Source organism: Lygodium microphyllum, chromosome 19 (assembly GCF_053477565.2).
Source record: "Lygodium microphyllum isolate KBCC chromosome 19, Lygodium_microphyllum_v1.1.10, whole genome shotgun sequence".
NCBI classification, from domain to species: domain Eukaryota; kingdom Viridiplantae; phylum Streptophyta; class Polypodiopsida; order Schizaeales; family Lygodiaceae; genus Lygodium; species Lygodium microphyllum.
This window is the reverse complement of record NC_141153.1, coordinates 62289967-62305385: the sequence shown is the minus strand read 5'-3', so window position 1 is coordinate 62305385 and position 15419 is coordinate 62289967. Positions and strand designations below refer to the sequence as shown.

Below are 15419 nucleotides of genomic sequence, written 5' to 3'. Positions count from 1 at the left end.
GGCCCTAGTCTTCTTCCACTTAGGCTTAAAAGCTTGAAAGGATGGTTGTAACATCATCTCAAGCTTACGCTTTGACGAACCTCGGGAGTCAAAAACATTTCCTGGTGTGTTGTCCTTCCATGGTGTGCAAGGCGCCTTAGTCTTCTTGCACTTAGGCTTAAAAGATTGAAAGGATGGTTGTAACATCATCTCAAGCTTGAAAGGATGGTGTCACGTGTGTAAGGGGCCCTAGTCTTCTTCCACTTAGGCTTAAAAGCTTGAAAGGATGGTTGTAACATCATCTCAAGCTTACGCTTTGACGAACCTCGGGAGTCAAAAACATTTCCTGGTGTGTTGTCCTTCCATGGTGTGCAAGGCGCCTTAGTCTTCTTGCACTTAGGCTTAAAAGATTGAAAGGATGGTTGTAACATCATCTCAAGCTTGAAAGGATGGTGTCACGTGTGTAAGGGGCCCTAGTCTTCTTCCACTCAGGCTTAAAAGCTTGAAAGGATGGTTGTAACATCATCTCAAGCTTACGCTTTGACGAACCTCGGGAGTCCGCACGTCTTCCTTCCATAAAAATGTGCGAGTGTCTTGACTGTTTCGTCTCCCCAATGCTTGGACGGCTAGCCTAAAGCTCGGAATCCAAGAACTCAGTTAGCAGGCTCGTCGCCCCGCCGCTCCCTCCGGGCGAAAACGCGCACGCACGCAGAGTTTGATAACGCAAAACTCGCCTCATATCGGTGCAAACCCTAGCCCCCTGCGGCCTGCTCCTGACTATGACAGGACATCGACCCGGCTTGCTGTAATTGAAGCCCTCAGACTCCAACCGAGGCCTTCACAGCTGCTTTCATAGGAAGCCATGGACGTTACCTACCAAAGCAACGGCGTATCAGATGGCGCCGCTCTTGGCGATGGCAGCAGCTCTAGCCCCTTCTTGCGATGGCGGAGCGAGCTTTCTCGCTTGTTCCAGCGGTTTCTTGATAAGTCGGCCCCGAATCCTCTGGCACGGTGGCTTGGATCCTTCGTGGCTGCATCCATCTACTGCTTGCGTGTTTATTATTTGCAGGGCTTCTATGTCGTCACGTATGGGCTTGGGATCTACATTCTTAATCTGTTAATTGGTTTCCTGTCTCCACAAGTTGATCCGGAAAGTGAAGGACCTACCCTCCCTTCCAAAGACAGTGATGAGTTCAAGCCTTTTATCCGCCAGCTTCCAGAGTTCAAATTCTGGTATGTCATCTTTTACTGGATATTCGTCAGGGCTTCTGATTTTTATAGAGCACCATGAAATGTAAAACAGTGCAAGGGTTTGGGCAAGTGCTCAGGTGCCACAGAAATTTAAAGGTTATCATTTAGTTCTGTTCATCAAACGAGCACTTGATTTGCTGTGTAAGTTTCTTGGTCTCTAACATATTTTGAAATTGTGTGTGTGAGAGAGAGAGAGAGAGAGAGAGAGAGAGAGAGAGAGAGAGAGAGAGAGAGAGAGCCTTTAGAAAACTCACTTGGCAGTAATCATTAACTTAATCAGCAAAACATTTAACCTTAATCACGAATCAGTTGTAAAACAATTAACACTCTTACTACATGGGAGCTAGAATGCTCCTACTAAGATAGATAGCTTGGGGCCCTTTATAGTAGTGCTTTAAGAGTTTCTCCAATTACATACTATCAACCTGATTTTGTTGTGAAACTTGAGTTTCAACCATTGCTAACAACTAGCTACTTGTTCTTTAGTGCCTACTCTCACAGGTCAGCCTTGTAGTGCATGTTGTTATGAGCATAGCAAGCACTCTTTGAGAGCGAGGATTGTTACACCCTGTACCTGCGTAACACGAAGAAGAAAAGACTGAATAGTATCTTTTGGCTCAAACTTCATCTGCTGGAGCTGGCCATAAAGTGTGACTGCCTGCATGGTGGAAGGTGCCTCGTACATCTGTTGCAACTTCTGCCATACTTCAGGAGATGTCCTACAAGAGGTAACCGCCGGTAAGACCGCTTTGGAAATACACTGAAGCAACGCCGAGTAAGCACGGGCATCGTCCGAGTCCCATGTGAGCACCGCTTCCTCATGGTTGTCCTCATCAAAGTCTTCAGGAAGAGGAAAAGGACGGAGAGGTCGAGCAATAGCTCCACAGACGATGTACCATAACCGCTTCTGCACAAACCAAGCTTTCATGACAGCACTCCATGTGAGATAATCAGGTCCATGTAACTTATCATCAATGGAAGTGCACGGAAGAGCCATATGGAGAGGATAAGAAGAGAAGTAGAGAAGAGATGGAATGTAGAGAGGAAACACAGCCAAAACACAAGCACAGACGGCAGAAAATGAGAGTTCACATGCAATATAACCCAAAATGTGATCAATAGAAGACAAAATCTGCTGCAGAAAGTCAAAAAAATCAGTCAAAAACTGCCAAAAACAGCAAAACCGGCCTGAAGTAACAGTCACCCAGCCACGAGAGACGCTGAATTAGCAAAACGCAGGCTGTAAACTGGAGAAAAGCAGGTAGAAAACTGTCGCCAGCAGCTGCAGGTGAAAAACGCAGGCAGTAGAGGGTGCGTAGGCAGCAGGCGATGGCAAGACTGCAAAAAACGCAGGCTGAAAACAGCCCTAAAACAGGTCGCCTGGCTGCTACAGCAGTCGCCTGATCAGCAGGGGTACAAAACAGTCCTGAAATCAGCAATAAAACACAGCAGAAACACACATCCTGAAAACTGATACCATGTCAGAAGTGGAGCAGCGGTGGAAGCATAAATATGTGCTGAAATAAACTGCTGAAACACAAGACAAAAAGAGAAAATAAAAGAACACGATACAGATGAGAAATCAGATGTATGCACGGGAAATGGAATCCATATATCTGAACACGAGACAGTCGCATACAACAGTGGGTCACTAGCTGCGTGGGCATTGGCACTGGCTCTGGCTCCTCTCTCCACAGAGTCTGCAGATGGTGAAGGTGATGATACTGACTGAGGAGGAGCCACTGAGTATAAATAGGTTGAAAAAGTGGGGAGCAATAAATGCTGGTCGGACAGCATTAATGCTGGCCGACTGGTACATAAAATGCTCCACTGGCATAAAATGCCACACCAGAAAAATACCTAAAATACCTAATAAAAATGCCCAGCCCAGATCAAGCTCAGACTCACACATGAGCTGACAAATACTCTACTAACAAAGATCGCATGCACAAACAGCCCGAAAAGATTGAGGAGGTCCGTAGGGTTATATTTTGGGAAGAAATACATTTTGGACAGCAAAATGTGCCCACTGTACAGCAGCAAATACCTGCTGTAAATGAACCTGTAAATGCAAGAAATGATGTTGGAAATGATCAGCCAGGTATTGCCCATGAAAATGAGCCATTACATGTGCAGGAACAGCCAGGACAGCAAGCTGTTAATGCTGATTTGCAGGCTGAAATGCCCGGACAGCATGCTGAAAATGGAAATTTGCAAGAACAGCCAGCAAACAATGACCATTGGGTTAGGAGATCGTCTAGGGCTACTAGACAACCTGACAGGTTTGTTCCTGGTGCAATTAATGTGGCTGATTATGTCATGTTGACAGACTGTGGTGAACCGTCTTGCTTCAAGGAAGCAATAGATAGACAGGGTAACAAGAAATGGTATAAAGCCATGCTATCAGAGACGGAATCTCTTGAAAAAAATGGCACTTGGGACTTGGTGTAGTTGCCTAAAGGGCAGAAAACCCTTCCATGCAAATGGTTTTACAAGATGGTCACTTCTGGTTCCTCACCAAAGTACAAAGCAAGATTGGTTGCAAAGGGGTACAAGCAAGAGCATGGAATTGACTTCGATGAGGTTTTCTCTCCTGTAGTCAAGATGACTACATTAAGAACCATTTTGGGCTTGGTTGCAGTTGAGGATATGGAGCTCGTATGGATGGATGTAAAGACTGCATTTTTACATGGTGATCTGCATGAAGACATATATATGCAGCAGCCTGAAGGGTTTGATGAACAAGGGAAGGAAAAAATGATATGTAAACTCAAAAGGAGTTTGTATGGGCTGAAACAAGCACCAAGAGAATGATATCATAAGTTTGATACATTCATGCAGTTCCAAGGCTTTCATAGAAGTCAAGTGGATCTTTGCTTGTACACCAAGAAGGCAGCAGATGGCAGCCTGATTATCTTGGTTTTGTATGTTGATGACATGCTGATTGCTGGCGGGGATACTCATGCCTTGGATCCATTGAAGCAAAGTCTTCATGGTAGCTTTGACATGAAGGATCTTGGTGATGCAAATCACATTCTTGGCATGCGAATACTCAGAGATAGATTGAAAGGCTTACTCTATCTATTTCAGCAAGAGTATGTCTCCAAAGTATTGCAACGTTTTAATATGGAGGGGGGGGAAAACAATTGGGGTTTCATTGTCTCCATATGTAAAACTTAGTGCAAAGGACAGTCCTACATTTGATGATGAGAAGGTTGAAATGGCCAAGATACCATATGCTTTAGTTGTTGGCAGTTTGATGTATGCTATGGTTGCTACACGTCCTGACATTGCCTTTGCAGTGGGAGTGGTTAGCAGATACATGGCAACCCCTGGCAAGAAGCATTGGGATGCAGTGAAAGGTATTATGAGATATCTCAAAGGCACAAAGGAGTTGTGCATCTGCTTTGGAAAGCAGAAGGCATCTGTTTTTGGCTTTACGGGTGCAGACTATGCTGGTCATGTGGACTGCACGAAGTCCACTTCTGGGTATGTGTTTACTTTCACAGGAGGAGCAGTCTCTTGGATCTCCAGGCTACAAAAGTGTGTTGCATTGTCTACTATAGAGGCAGAGTATGTGGCTGCCATTGAGGCATGCAAGGAGGCTTTATGGCTTTCACGTTTGGTGGGAGAGCTTGGCATCACAGAGTTACCTGTTTTCCATTGTGATAGTCAGAGTGCTATCATGCTAGCACGGAATTCTGTCTCTCATGCAAAGACAAAGCATATATAGGTGAAGTACCACTTCATTAGAGATGTACTTGACAGCAAAAGCATTGAGCTTGTCAAAGTGCATACAGATGATAACCTTGCAAACCTTCTCACGAAGGGTCTTTTAGCAGAGCGGTTTGCTCATTGCTGACAGATGATGGGAGTTGGATAGATATATGTATTTCAACTTTGTACATACCTAGACTTAGCTGATTCTTTTCTCCTCTTAAAGCACATTGCCTTTAGGTGGGAGGTAGTTGGGAATAAAGGCCTTGTGTCTTTTAAATGTGCTCGAATGTGAACATACCCTTAGCACTTGTACTTAGACATATATATCTATCTAAAAACTTAAAGGTACACTCTCGTCATTGTATTTGAAAACGTGCTCACTCTCTACTGTGCTCTCACGTACTCTCTCTGTTTCTCCTTGCGCGTAGTAACAGTCTGTCTCGATCTTTGTGCCTAACTGGTCCCTACAATGACAACTGAACCATCTCCTTGCATATCCAAATCACCTAATAACTTTTGCAACCATATCACCTCACATGCTGCCATAGCAGCATCTCTATACTTGGTCTTTGTACTCGATAAAGCAATTGTAGATTGCTTTTCGCTGCCCCAGGTAATTACTGCACTACTAAGGGAAATCATGAATCCGCAGATAGATCTTCTGAAGGACATGCTACTAGCCCATTTTGCCTCTATGCATCCAAACACATGTCTATCCTTACCTGTCTCATAAAAAAGTCCATAATGTAAAGTGGACTTTGCATGTCTCAATATACATCTAATTTCATTCAAATGAGGCTTTTTAAGTATTTACATAAATTGACCGACAAGACTAACAACATAACTCAAGTCTGGCCTTGTGATAGTCATGTAAATCAAACTTCCTACTATCGTCTTGAATATAGTAGGATTTTTTATCTCATTCCTAACATTAGTATTCAACTTCACAATTTGCTCCAATGGCATTAAAAGAGGCTTCCATGTTGTCATATCATACTTAAACAATATATCCAAGCCATACTGCCTTTGGGATAGTCATATACCATGATCACATGTGATCACCAAAATACCAAGAAAGTATCTTAGCTCACCTAAATCTTTCATCTTAAACTTTTTCTTCAAATGGTCTTTAACTTCAACAATCCCACTCACTGTCACCTGTAATAATCAGGTCATCCATATAGATGACTATGATGACCAAGCTTGCATTTCCCTTTCTCACATAAAGTGAGTGATTAGCATTAGAAACATAAAAGCCAATGTTGACAAGATACTCTCCGATCTTGTTAGACCATGCTCTAGGTGCTTGCTTTAGCCCATAGAGCGCCTTCTTTAACCTACACACATATGTGGGATGCTGTAAATTGTATAACCTACTAGCTGCTTCATATACACCTTGTCTTGCAATTCACCATATAAGAAGGCATTCTTGACATCCATTTGTTACAAACTCCAACCTTTGGTTGTTGCCAAAGCAATCGCACATCTAATAGTTGCTATTCTGGCAACTGGATTGAGTATCTTTTCATTATATATGCCATATGTTTGAGCATAGCCTTTTGCAACTAGCCTAGCCTTATACCTGTTAACAGAACCATTTGCATTATGCTTGATTTTGTAAATCCACTTATAACTAATAGCTTTCTTGCCCTTAGGCAAGAGTACTAGATCCCAAGTCTTATTGGCTCCTAATGTAGCTATCTCCTCATTAATTGTTGCATCCCAATGAGCATGACCAATAGCATCCTCAAAGCAAGTGGGCTTAACATTCTCAACCACATTTATTATATACGCATTATAGTGAGCTACATGACCTTGAAAAACAAATCTTTTAATAGGGTATTTGATCTTGCGAGACATGTGTACCACTGGATCACTTAATGGAGCCTTTACATTACCATGTGCTCTTTGTACACCTAGTTTCCTAACTGAAGGAATACCAAGCTCATCATCCAAACTCTCTGAACCATTGAAAACTCCATCAAATCCCAAATGACTAGTAGATGCATCATTACTATCTGTATCATGAGGACATGTATTTTTGAAACCTCACTTAGTATATAGATTAATTTTTAATCACATGGTTAAGTAAATGTTGCACATGCGAGGTATAACTCGGCTTAGAGTAAATTTACGAGCTTGGGAAAATCACAGGATGTCAAAGGCAAAAGTTGCTATAAGTTATTGCATAGGTACTTGGTAGTATCTGGTGCTACTTGTTGGCGTAGGTCATTCATTTGGCCATAAGTGTCAATTGTTGGTGACACTAGAGAAGTGGCGTTTAGTGGTACCTAATGCCAATTTGATGGCTAAAGATGGTGCAGAGACACTCAAAAATGGAAGTTGCCTAGCCAATTTAATTATTGGCCAGTCAGATTATTTTTTTGGGCACTAAAATAATTATTTGATTAATTTTCAGTATTTAAATATTAAAAATTAATATTTTATTATGGATAATGTTGGAAAAACCATTTGGGACTTATAAAAGATGCGCATAGAAGATTGAAAAATGTCTTTAGAGGTGGGAATTCTAGCATCTAAAGTGAACATGTTGTCAATTCTACTTCTTTTTACGACCAACCTATACTTATAATTAAAATCTTTCACAAAGCAGCCTTTTGCATTAAATTGAACTTGCAATCTTTGCTGTACCATCTGATCAATAGACACTAAATTCTTTGTGATGAATGACACATGTAATACATGTGACTGATTTTTTGTCTGACCATTCTGTAAGGATAAGGGAGCCTTTCTAATGTGTGAAATTGGATGGCACAAATAATTACTTGTCTGCGCATAATTTAGATTTTGTAAATCTTGTCTCTCTCCAAATCATTCATCATGACTAGTCATATGATTAGATGCACCTAAATCAACATACCGTACATCATCATGTGTCCCCTTTCGTGTAATAGCATTCATTATATGTTGTATAATAAACAAACACTCATTTTTGTCTTCATTTTATTATGAAGATGATGCATAGTTTTCTTTCTGTAGTTTACAATTGCTGATATCATCATTCTTAGCATAACAATGGGCTATAATATGACCTGTTTTGCCACAATGATGCCAAACAATATCAGAATTATCAAAATCTCAATTTTGCCATTCATCTCTTTATCTAAGCTTCTCTTGCCTCTAAAGTTTCCATGATCTCCTAAAATTTGCATTTCATTGAATTGCTAATTTAACTAGTTTTATTGGTTATCACTAAAATGTCTTATACCGTGGCCTCTTGAAGAGGATCTACCATATCCTCTTCTTGAACTTAAGTAAAATACTTAGAGCTATTCACCACTTTTTTCAGATGATTCACCTTGCATGTTGATTTCTTCAGTGATCATGAGAGAGACAAACTCATAAAAAATTGGAACGACTTTTATACATATATGAAAGTGACAAATGATTTCTAGGCCTTTTCATTATTAAGTCCACCAAATGTAGATGAAACTAAATCATCATTATCAGGCATTGCATCAATAGCTGCTAAGGCATTTGCAATGCTTTTCACTTTCAAAACATTCTCATTTACATACATCTTTCTTTTTTCAAAGTATTCAACTCTTGCTTGAGTTGAATCTTCCGTGAGTTGTATGTGAAGTTTTTATATTTTTGATATGTCTCAAAATACTATTATCAATGATTGTAGATAGCAAGTACATCACCTTTTTGTCTTTTGTATTTCATTCTTTCCACACCTTTAATTCATCTGTAGTCGTAAGGTCACTTAGCTCTGGCTTTTTTTCTTCACTTGAAACGAACTAGTAAAAGCCTTTTCCAATAAAAAAGTTCATCACACAAAACTTCTATGATGGATAATTGTTATTGTTTAGTTTCTCAATGATGGGATTTCCATTGTTCTTTGCCCTTATCATGAAATTGATACAAAACAACAAGCAAGTCTTTTGCAACCTTTCACAAGTGCACAGTAATAGACCAATTAGCCTTTTTCATTGACTGCTCAATAGTATTGTAATTTGCAATCTATTTGCAGATAAAACTTGTGTTTGCTTCATGGCAATGCTTCTTGGCAAACACCTCAAGACTTATAGATTCGAGATCTATAACCTATGCACCCACTTTCGGTTAATACAACCAAAATTGTAGTATATTTTGAAATTATTGTCTGCAACCTTGTAGCTCTAAAATGGGGATTGAAACGGTCCCAAATGGCCAAAAAAGTTGCAGGCAAGTTCTAAAGGACTTATTTGTAGAATATACAATGTTCCTCTTACACACCAAATCTCTCAATAATCTGAGATTTTCGCTTTGCCATATTTCAAATACCTTCATAAGCTCTATCTAAGAGGAGTGGAAGAGTCGGATAGCTTCGTACTTGTTGCTTGCTTGCTCAAATCCTTGCTTTTTCTTCTTTATTTCAGTCTTTAAAAGTAGCCTCTCTCAATAGCGTTGCTTTGATACCATGTCACGAATTGTGTGGTGGGGGGACTTGCTTGAGCTATTGCGCCAAACAAACACCATACACACAAGAGGAAGCTCACTCAAGGACACAAGAAGTGAGATGGAGGCCATAACATTTTCTTGTTGGTTTCTTCTTCTTTTTCACACAATACAATGTATATACAGTATAAATAAGGTACAATATAAGGAAAGTGGCCTACTAAGTCAAAACAATGCATAATTGACTATACTAATTGACTGGCGCTATAACAATGCCAATTGTAGGTAGGTGTAACAAACTAAATATGATAAGTAATAAGTCAATGGCCATTTGAGGATTATAATGGCCATTGATGTGCTAAGTGTAGACCTGCGGACCCCTCTAACCAGATAGTCCATCATCAATGTCCGCACCTGTTAAGTTTGCCATCTCAACATGGATCTATTGTCACCACCCTCAGGAATAGCTCGGAAGTTAGCACCTGCTGCCAACAGGGCAGATAATGCTGTTGCTAGCCTAGCAAACTTGACACTTGTAGTAGGCCTTCTCCTAGAGGCTATTGTTGATAGTAGAAACCCTCTTTGGTGGCTCCAAATGGCTTTGAACATCTAGCAACTTGTTGTAGCCTCACTGTCTCCTCTCTAGATTCCTCGGAATGGTTGCAATCAAGCTCTACCTTTCCCAATCAGCCTTCCCCAAGCTTGCACAAAAAACTTGTCAACTTGCAGCTTTCTAAATGCAGGTTCTAGCATTAATTAATTAATTTTTATTTTTTTGCTAATTAATTAATTGTCCCTAGCCAGTAATTGGTTGGTTTCCATTCACATTTAATTTGGTAATACCCATGGAATTGTGAGTTATCTTAAACATTTATTGGTCTGGGACTAGCATTAATTAATTAATTAACTAATTAATGACTAGTCCCAATGTGATTGTTGGACATTTTAATAGTCCAATCAGACACCAAACACCCCCAAGTACTTGTTCAACATAAGTTGGCTTTTGCCAAATGTCTCCCATTGCGCACTTCAGGTACTTAGGTTGTCATCATGACTTCATGGACTCGCACTTCACATGTGTATCTCACATGTGCACAACTTAATAATGCCAAAGCTAAGTATATAATAATGCATGTCCTTGTGACGTATACTCCATCTATATTCTGTGCTTCTTATAGAACTTGTTAAACACTTTGGAACAAAATTCCTAGTCATGGGCTTGAACCCTCGAATTTTGAAAGAAGTTTGTTTTCTAGCTAACGCGTTCTAGTACATGAGTTGAAATATGCCTTGTATTTGTACTCCAAGAAGCAAGGCTACACATATCCAAAAAGATCATCAACCACAAGCATTAGGTATTTGGTCTTTTGGAGGGAGGCCATGCATATAGGACAACATAAGTTGGTGTGGTCCAAGTCAAGCAATGTAGATGCTCTCTTGGTGGCTGCCTTGGGATGAGTGGGATGACCTCAAATAACTAGGGCATAAGGTTGTAATGGGGAGAAAATTGCGAAGCTCTTGCATTGTCTTCTTTCTTGATGCTCTTTGAATAGAATCAAAATTCTGATACCCATACTAGGCATCCAAAAGTGGGCCAAGCACCAATGTAGATCGCATGGCAAGGGGTGTGAGCTTGTAAATCCCATTCTCTTGTGTACCTATCCAAAGCACAACACTCGTGGATGCATCCTATGTGAAAAACATGCAGGTCCCTAGTTGTTTCAAACCATGAATAGACAATAGAGTAAAGCTGAAATTAGGAACATAGGGACTTTGTTAGAAGAGTCTTGATGATTTGGTAGAAGGAGAACGGTCCCCGCTTCTCAAAGTAGCACGAAAGAGTTATCACCAACGGTGGTGTTAACCCCTTTGGAATAGAGGTCTTGAAGCCAACTTTGACGGTAGGTCATATGGAAATAAGCACTTCTATCCATGAGAAATGGCTTCTTCGCTGAGGAAGATGCAATTTTGGTGTCCTTAACCTTGAACAAATGGACAAAGGCATATTTAGTTGTCATGGACGATGTAGCTTTTGAATCTTTAGCACAAGGTTGGATTCTTTTGCTAACACTTTGCTTTGGGGTGAGTGCCTTTCCCACAAAGTGGGCACTTCAGTTTCCCTTTTTTCTCATCCTTCTTGTTGTCTTATTGCTTGTCCTTCTAGTTGTTCCCTCCTAAACTTGCAGCAAAGGCTTTCATGGATTCAGATCCATTGGTTCCAATCTCCTTGTGTTGTGCATCATGTTTCAAAACAAGCGGGTTCCCAAATAATAGTATCTCAAACTTTGGAGATGATTAACCTAGTATAGAAGGCATCATACTTTGGAGACGGGAGATGACTAATAAGTATCATTGCCATATTTTCGATGATATCTTGTTGCCAAGGATATAAGCTCATCCCATTACTCCATCTTGTTGATGCGATCCTTTATGGAAGGAGAATCATCAATTGAGAACATTCGAAGCTTTTTCTTTGTGGTGATACGATGGGCAAAGTTCTTGATTTGATAGAGAGGAGATCTTTATCCAAACCTCCATTGCGGTCCAAATTCCACGAACATGAACAAAAACCGAGTGAAGGGGAAAGATTGGGCTTGAGAGTTGAGCCGATCGCAAAGAGCCACCTAGTCAATAGTAAAACTAATATGAGGATCCTCCATTGGATGGGGTATAGGTGTAATAACAAAAGCCCATAGATTAAAGGTATCCAATATGCACTCCACTTTGCAAGACCATAGAGAGTGGTTAGTGCAGTCTAATCGATCCTTTACAGGTAGTGGGGGAAGAATATGCATATGCCCTAATGGTGCTTGAATGGCCATGCAAGGTTTGTTGAGCTAAAAATGCATTATAACTTGATTAGCTCTTTAAGACGGCCCCAAAACATGTAAATTGACCAAAGTTTCACATCAACATTATCATCTTTATCTTTGACAAAATCCAAATACACTAATAGATGGTTTTTCATTCTTTTGAAACAATAGTAGATACAATTGGGATTGTTTCCCCTTTAAGGTTTACATCAAGGGTATGGGTCTTGCCCTTATATTGAAGAGTAATCACTTTGTCATGAGAGTAAAAAAATGCATGCACTCTATGACACCAGGTAGCCGGCCCTTGCATGCCATTCCAATGTTTCCAATGAGTCCTATCTGCACATTGGTCTCAAACTTCCCCCCATGTTCTACAAAGCTCAGTAGAATCATCAATGGGTGATCAGTAACTACATCATGCACCAAACCAGCTGATGTTTTGGCTTCTTAACATTTGTATCCTCTTTATTTTTCAGCCTTTGTCACTTGCTGTTTATTAGGATAACTCCTAGCCATTTGCCCTTCTTGCTCACAAACGAGACATTTATTGGCAACCATTAATTCACTATGTTGGGTAATACTTATTCCAAGTTCTTCATTGCTCATTTTGCTTCTTTTGGAACCTATTTGCAGATCTGCCCTTCTTTGCAATGTTGAAAGTTGGCTTCAGTGACTTTTCCCCATTACCTTGGAAATGTGTAGGCTTTCCATGCAGCAAAGCATCAACATTACATGTTGTCTCAATTTGTGGTGACATGTTGGTCACAGTGGTCTTAATACAAAAATCCCTAATCTCCTTAGGTAAACCATAGTAGTACTTTTCAATTTGCTCAGAAAGGGGGGCAACATGGTAAGAAGTAACGGGCTACTCCTCCTCCATTATAGTTCTCTAAATTCTTGCATTGTGATGCATTAAAGTTGTGCCATACTGTCACAATATCCACCTCAAAAGTGCTTGTCAACCATGTAGAAGCAAACATTTTCTTAAAGTGAACCCATGTTGATGGCGGTTTTCCTTGCATCAAGATGGTAGACGACCATTGTTATGCATTCCCCTTAAGAAAAGTAGCCATTGGGATTTTTGAGGACTTTGTGAAGTTTTTGTCCTAAGTAGGCAATATCAATTGGATGAAAGTTAATGCTTTCAACCTATCTTGTGACACATTAAAGACTTGAACTTCACTCCTTTACCACCCTCATTGTAGTCCTTTGGTTTGCCAAGGAGTGCTAGATTATCATAGGCAGGTGGCTGCAAAAAGAGTGCATTTGCCCAACATGGTGCATTTACAAAACCAGCTGTTGTTCCATGTGTTCCAAACATACAAGATTGCATAAATGCATCACCAAACATGTTACTTTGTGCTCTAGGCGCCATGCCAATATTATCATTATACACTTGCCATTTTTGAGTACATTTGGTCTTGTATACCTTGCATTGTTGGCCGCATACTATGAACATTTGGTCTATGCATTCTCATGGCTGAAGGATTTCCAACCATTGCTTGGAAAATTAAATGGCTACCAAAGTATCCCGGATGGCCTACATTGGCATGCATACCTTACTACTCATATCCCATCGCATTGCCTCTGACTCATCTTATCTTTGCCTCCTAATGAGGGAATTGCACAAGCCCACCCTACACAACCTTATAGCTCTCTAGTTGCTTTGATTAGGGATAATGAAGCCACATATCATATGACACCCTCATTCAAAGGCTAGAGGCACACAACCTGAGCCTGAACATCAGACTGTTGCTCCCTCAATCTCAAGGTAGCCCCCACTAGGGGAGACAACATGGTGGCAACTAAGAAAATCAAGGGCAATGGATCTCGGACCCACACCATTGTTGACTAACGTACCATTCTCAACTCTATAGGGCATGTCTAACTAGTCTATTGGACCATTATATTTTGCCACCTTGGTTTGAGAGAAGGCTGTGTCAAAATGACTAAGAGATCAGAGAGACATTAGGGTTTGCGAGGGAAAACACAGTGTGTACGGCAAACACTGAGAGAGAAAAGAAACATAGAAGATGATGAAGATGAATCATGCTGATGAAGTGAATTTGATACAAGGATGCTGTAGCACAAAGGAAGCCCTGGAGTTCAAGAAGACTGGCGAAGAAGCCTTTGAGTCTGCAAACGTAGGATGAGGAGGTGTCGCCTGGAGCAAGGAGACTACAATCGAAGGGTGAGGAGCCTCTGAATCTGCAAACGCAAGGATGAAGAGTGGTACCTACGAGCAGAGAGACAGTCGATGAAGCCTCCGTCTGCAAACGCAAGCCTGATGAGGTGACGCCAACTGCTGGAGTGACGTCAGAAAGGTGGGAAGCAACCAAGAACCAAATGCAAGGTGCAACTGCCTCTGATGAAGGTGACACCTGCTAGAGAGAGATGCTAGATGGTGAGGAACCTGTTGAGCTAAACCATGCATTACTTGCTGATTAGCCTCTTAAACAACCCCAAAACACACTAAAAAATGCTATTGTAGAGTAAAATCCTAAAATGGGGAGCGGTTCGAGAGAGTTCAGTGGAAACCCTAAAATGAGGAGCGGTTTGAGAGAGTTTAGAGAAACCCCTAATTTTTGGGGCGCCCTTCCACATCTATAAATAGACATGCTGCCCCCATTCAGCCTTATTCTGTCCGTGCATGTTTCTCACTCCACGTGTTGATTTCAGCCATCAGTCTCCTTCCACGTGGCTGTCTAGCCCTCGAGACTGCTGCCACTCCATCCATGTTTGCTCCTGCTGCTGGCGCCTTCATCCATGCTGACGTCAACTGCTGGCTACATCATCATCTGTTGTGATCTGATCATCCAGTCATCGCCAGCCACATCCGGTGGACGTCACACTCCGACATGGCCCTGCCCTTGAGCACACTGTACACTTTTACATTCATTTACAACATTCATTCACTTCAGAGCTGTGTTCTCTCTCTCCCTTCTTCTGTTTGTGTTTGAATTTCTGTGTTTGAGTTTTGAGTTTTGCGTTTAGGGTTTGAGTTTTGCCCTCTATGTTTGTGTTTGTCTCTTTGTGTTTCTATCATGGTCGTACACTCTGTGTGTTCTCAGTGGAAACCCTAGCAGTTTTCTTCATAGAACCTCCCTGGCAACCAAACGCAAGAAAGTGGAGCTGCTAGAAGGGTGGAGGATGATGGCAGATAGGGTGGATGCTGACACTAAGAGAGTGTGGACTCCAAACGCAAGATGTAGAAGCACAGAAGATGTTGTTGCCAACAACAATACAGGATAG

At 41.1% G+C, this 15419-nt stretch overlaps 1 protein-coding gene across 2 annotated transcripts in view; it reads left to right on the top strand.

The window, feature by feature from the left end:
* Positions 1 to 489: 489 nt before the first annotated feature.
* LOC148019940 (protein RER1A-like) overlaps positions 490 to 15419 on the top strand; it is a 28420-nt gene continuing 13490 nt past the window's right edge. The window contains exon 1 of one of the 2 annotated variants that reach the window (XM_087700145.1): positions 490 to 1212. In XM_087700145.1, coding sequence (XP_087556271.1) covers positions 842 to 1212 — 371 coding nt within the window. In that variant the 5' untranslated portion in view covers positions 490 to 841. The remainder of the gene's footprint in view (positions 1213 to 15419) is intronic. The other variant, XM_087700144.1, reaches the window with a different exon arrangement.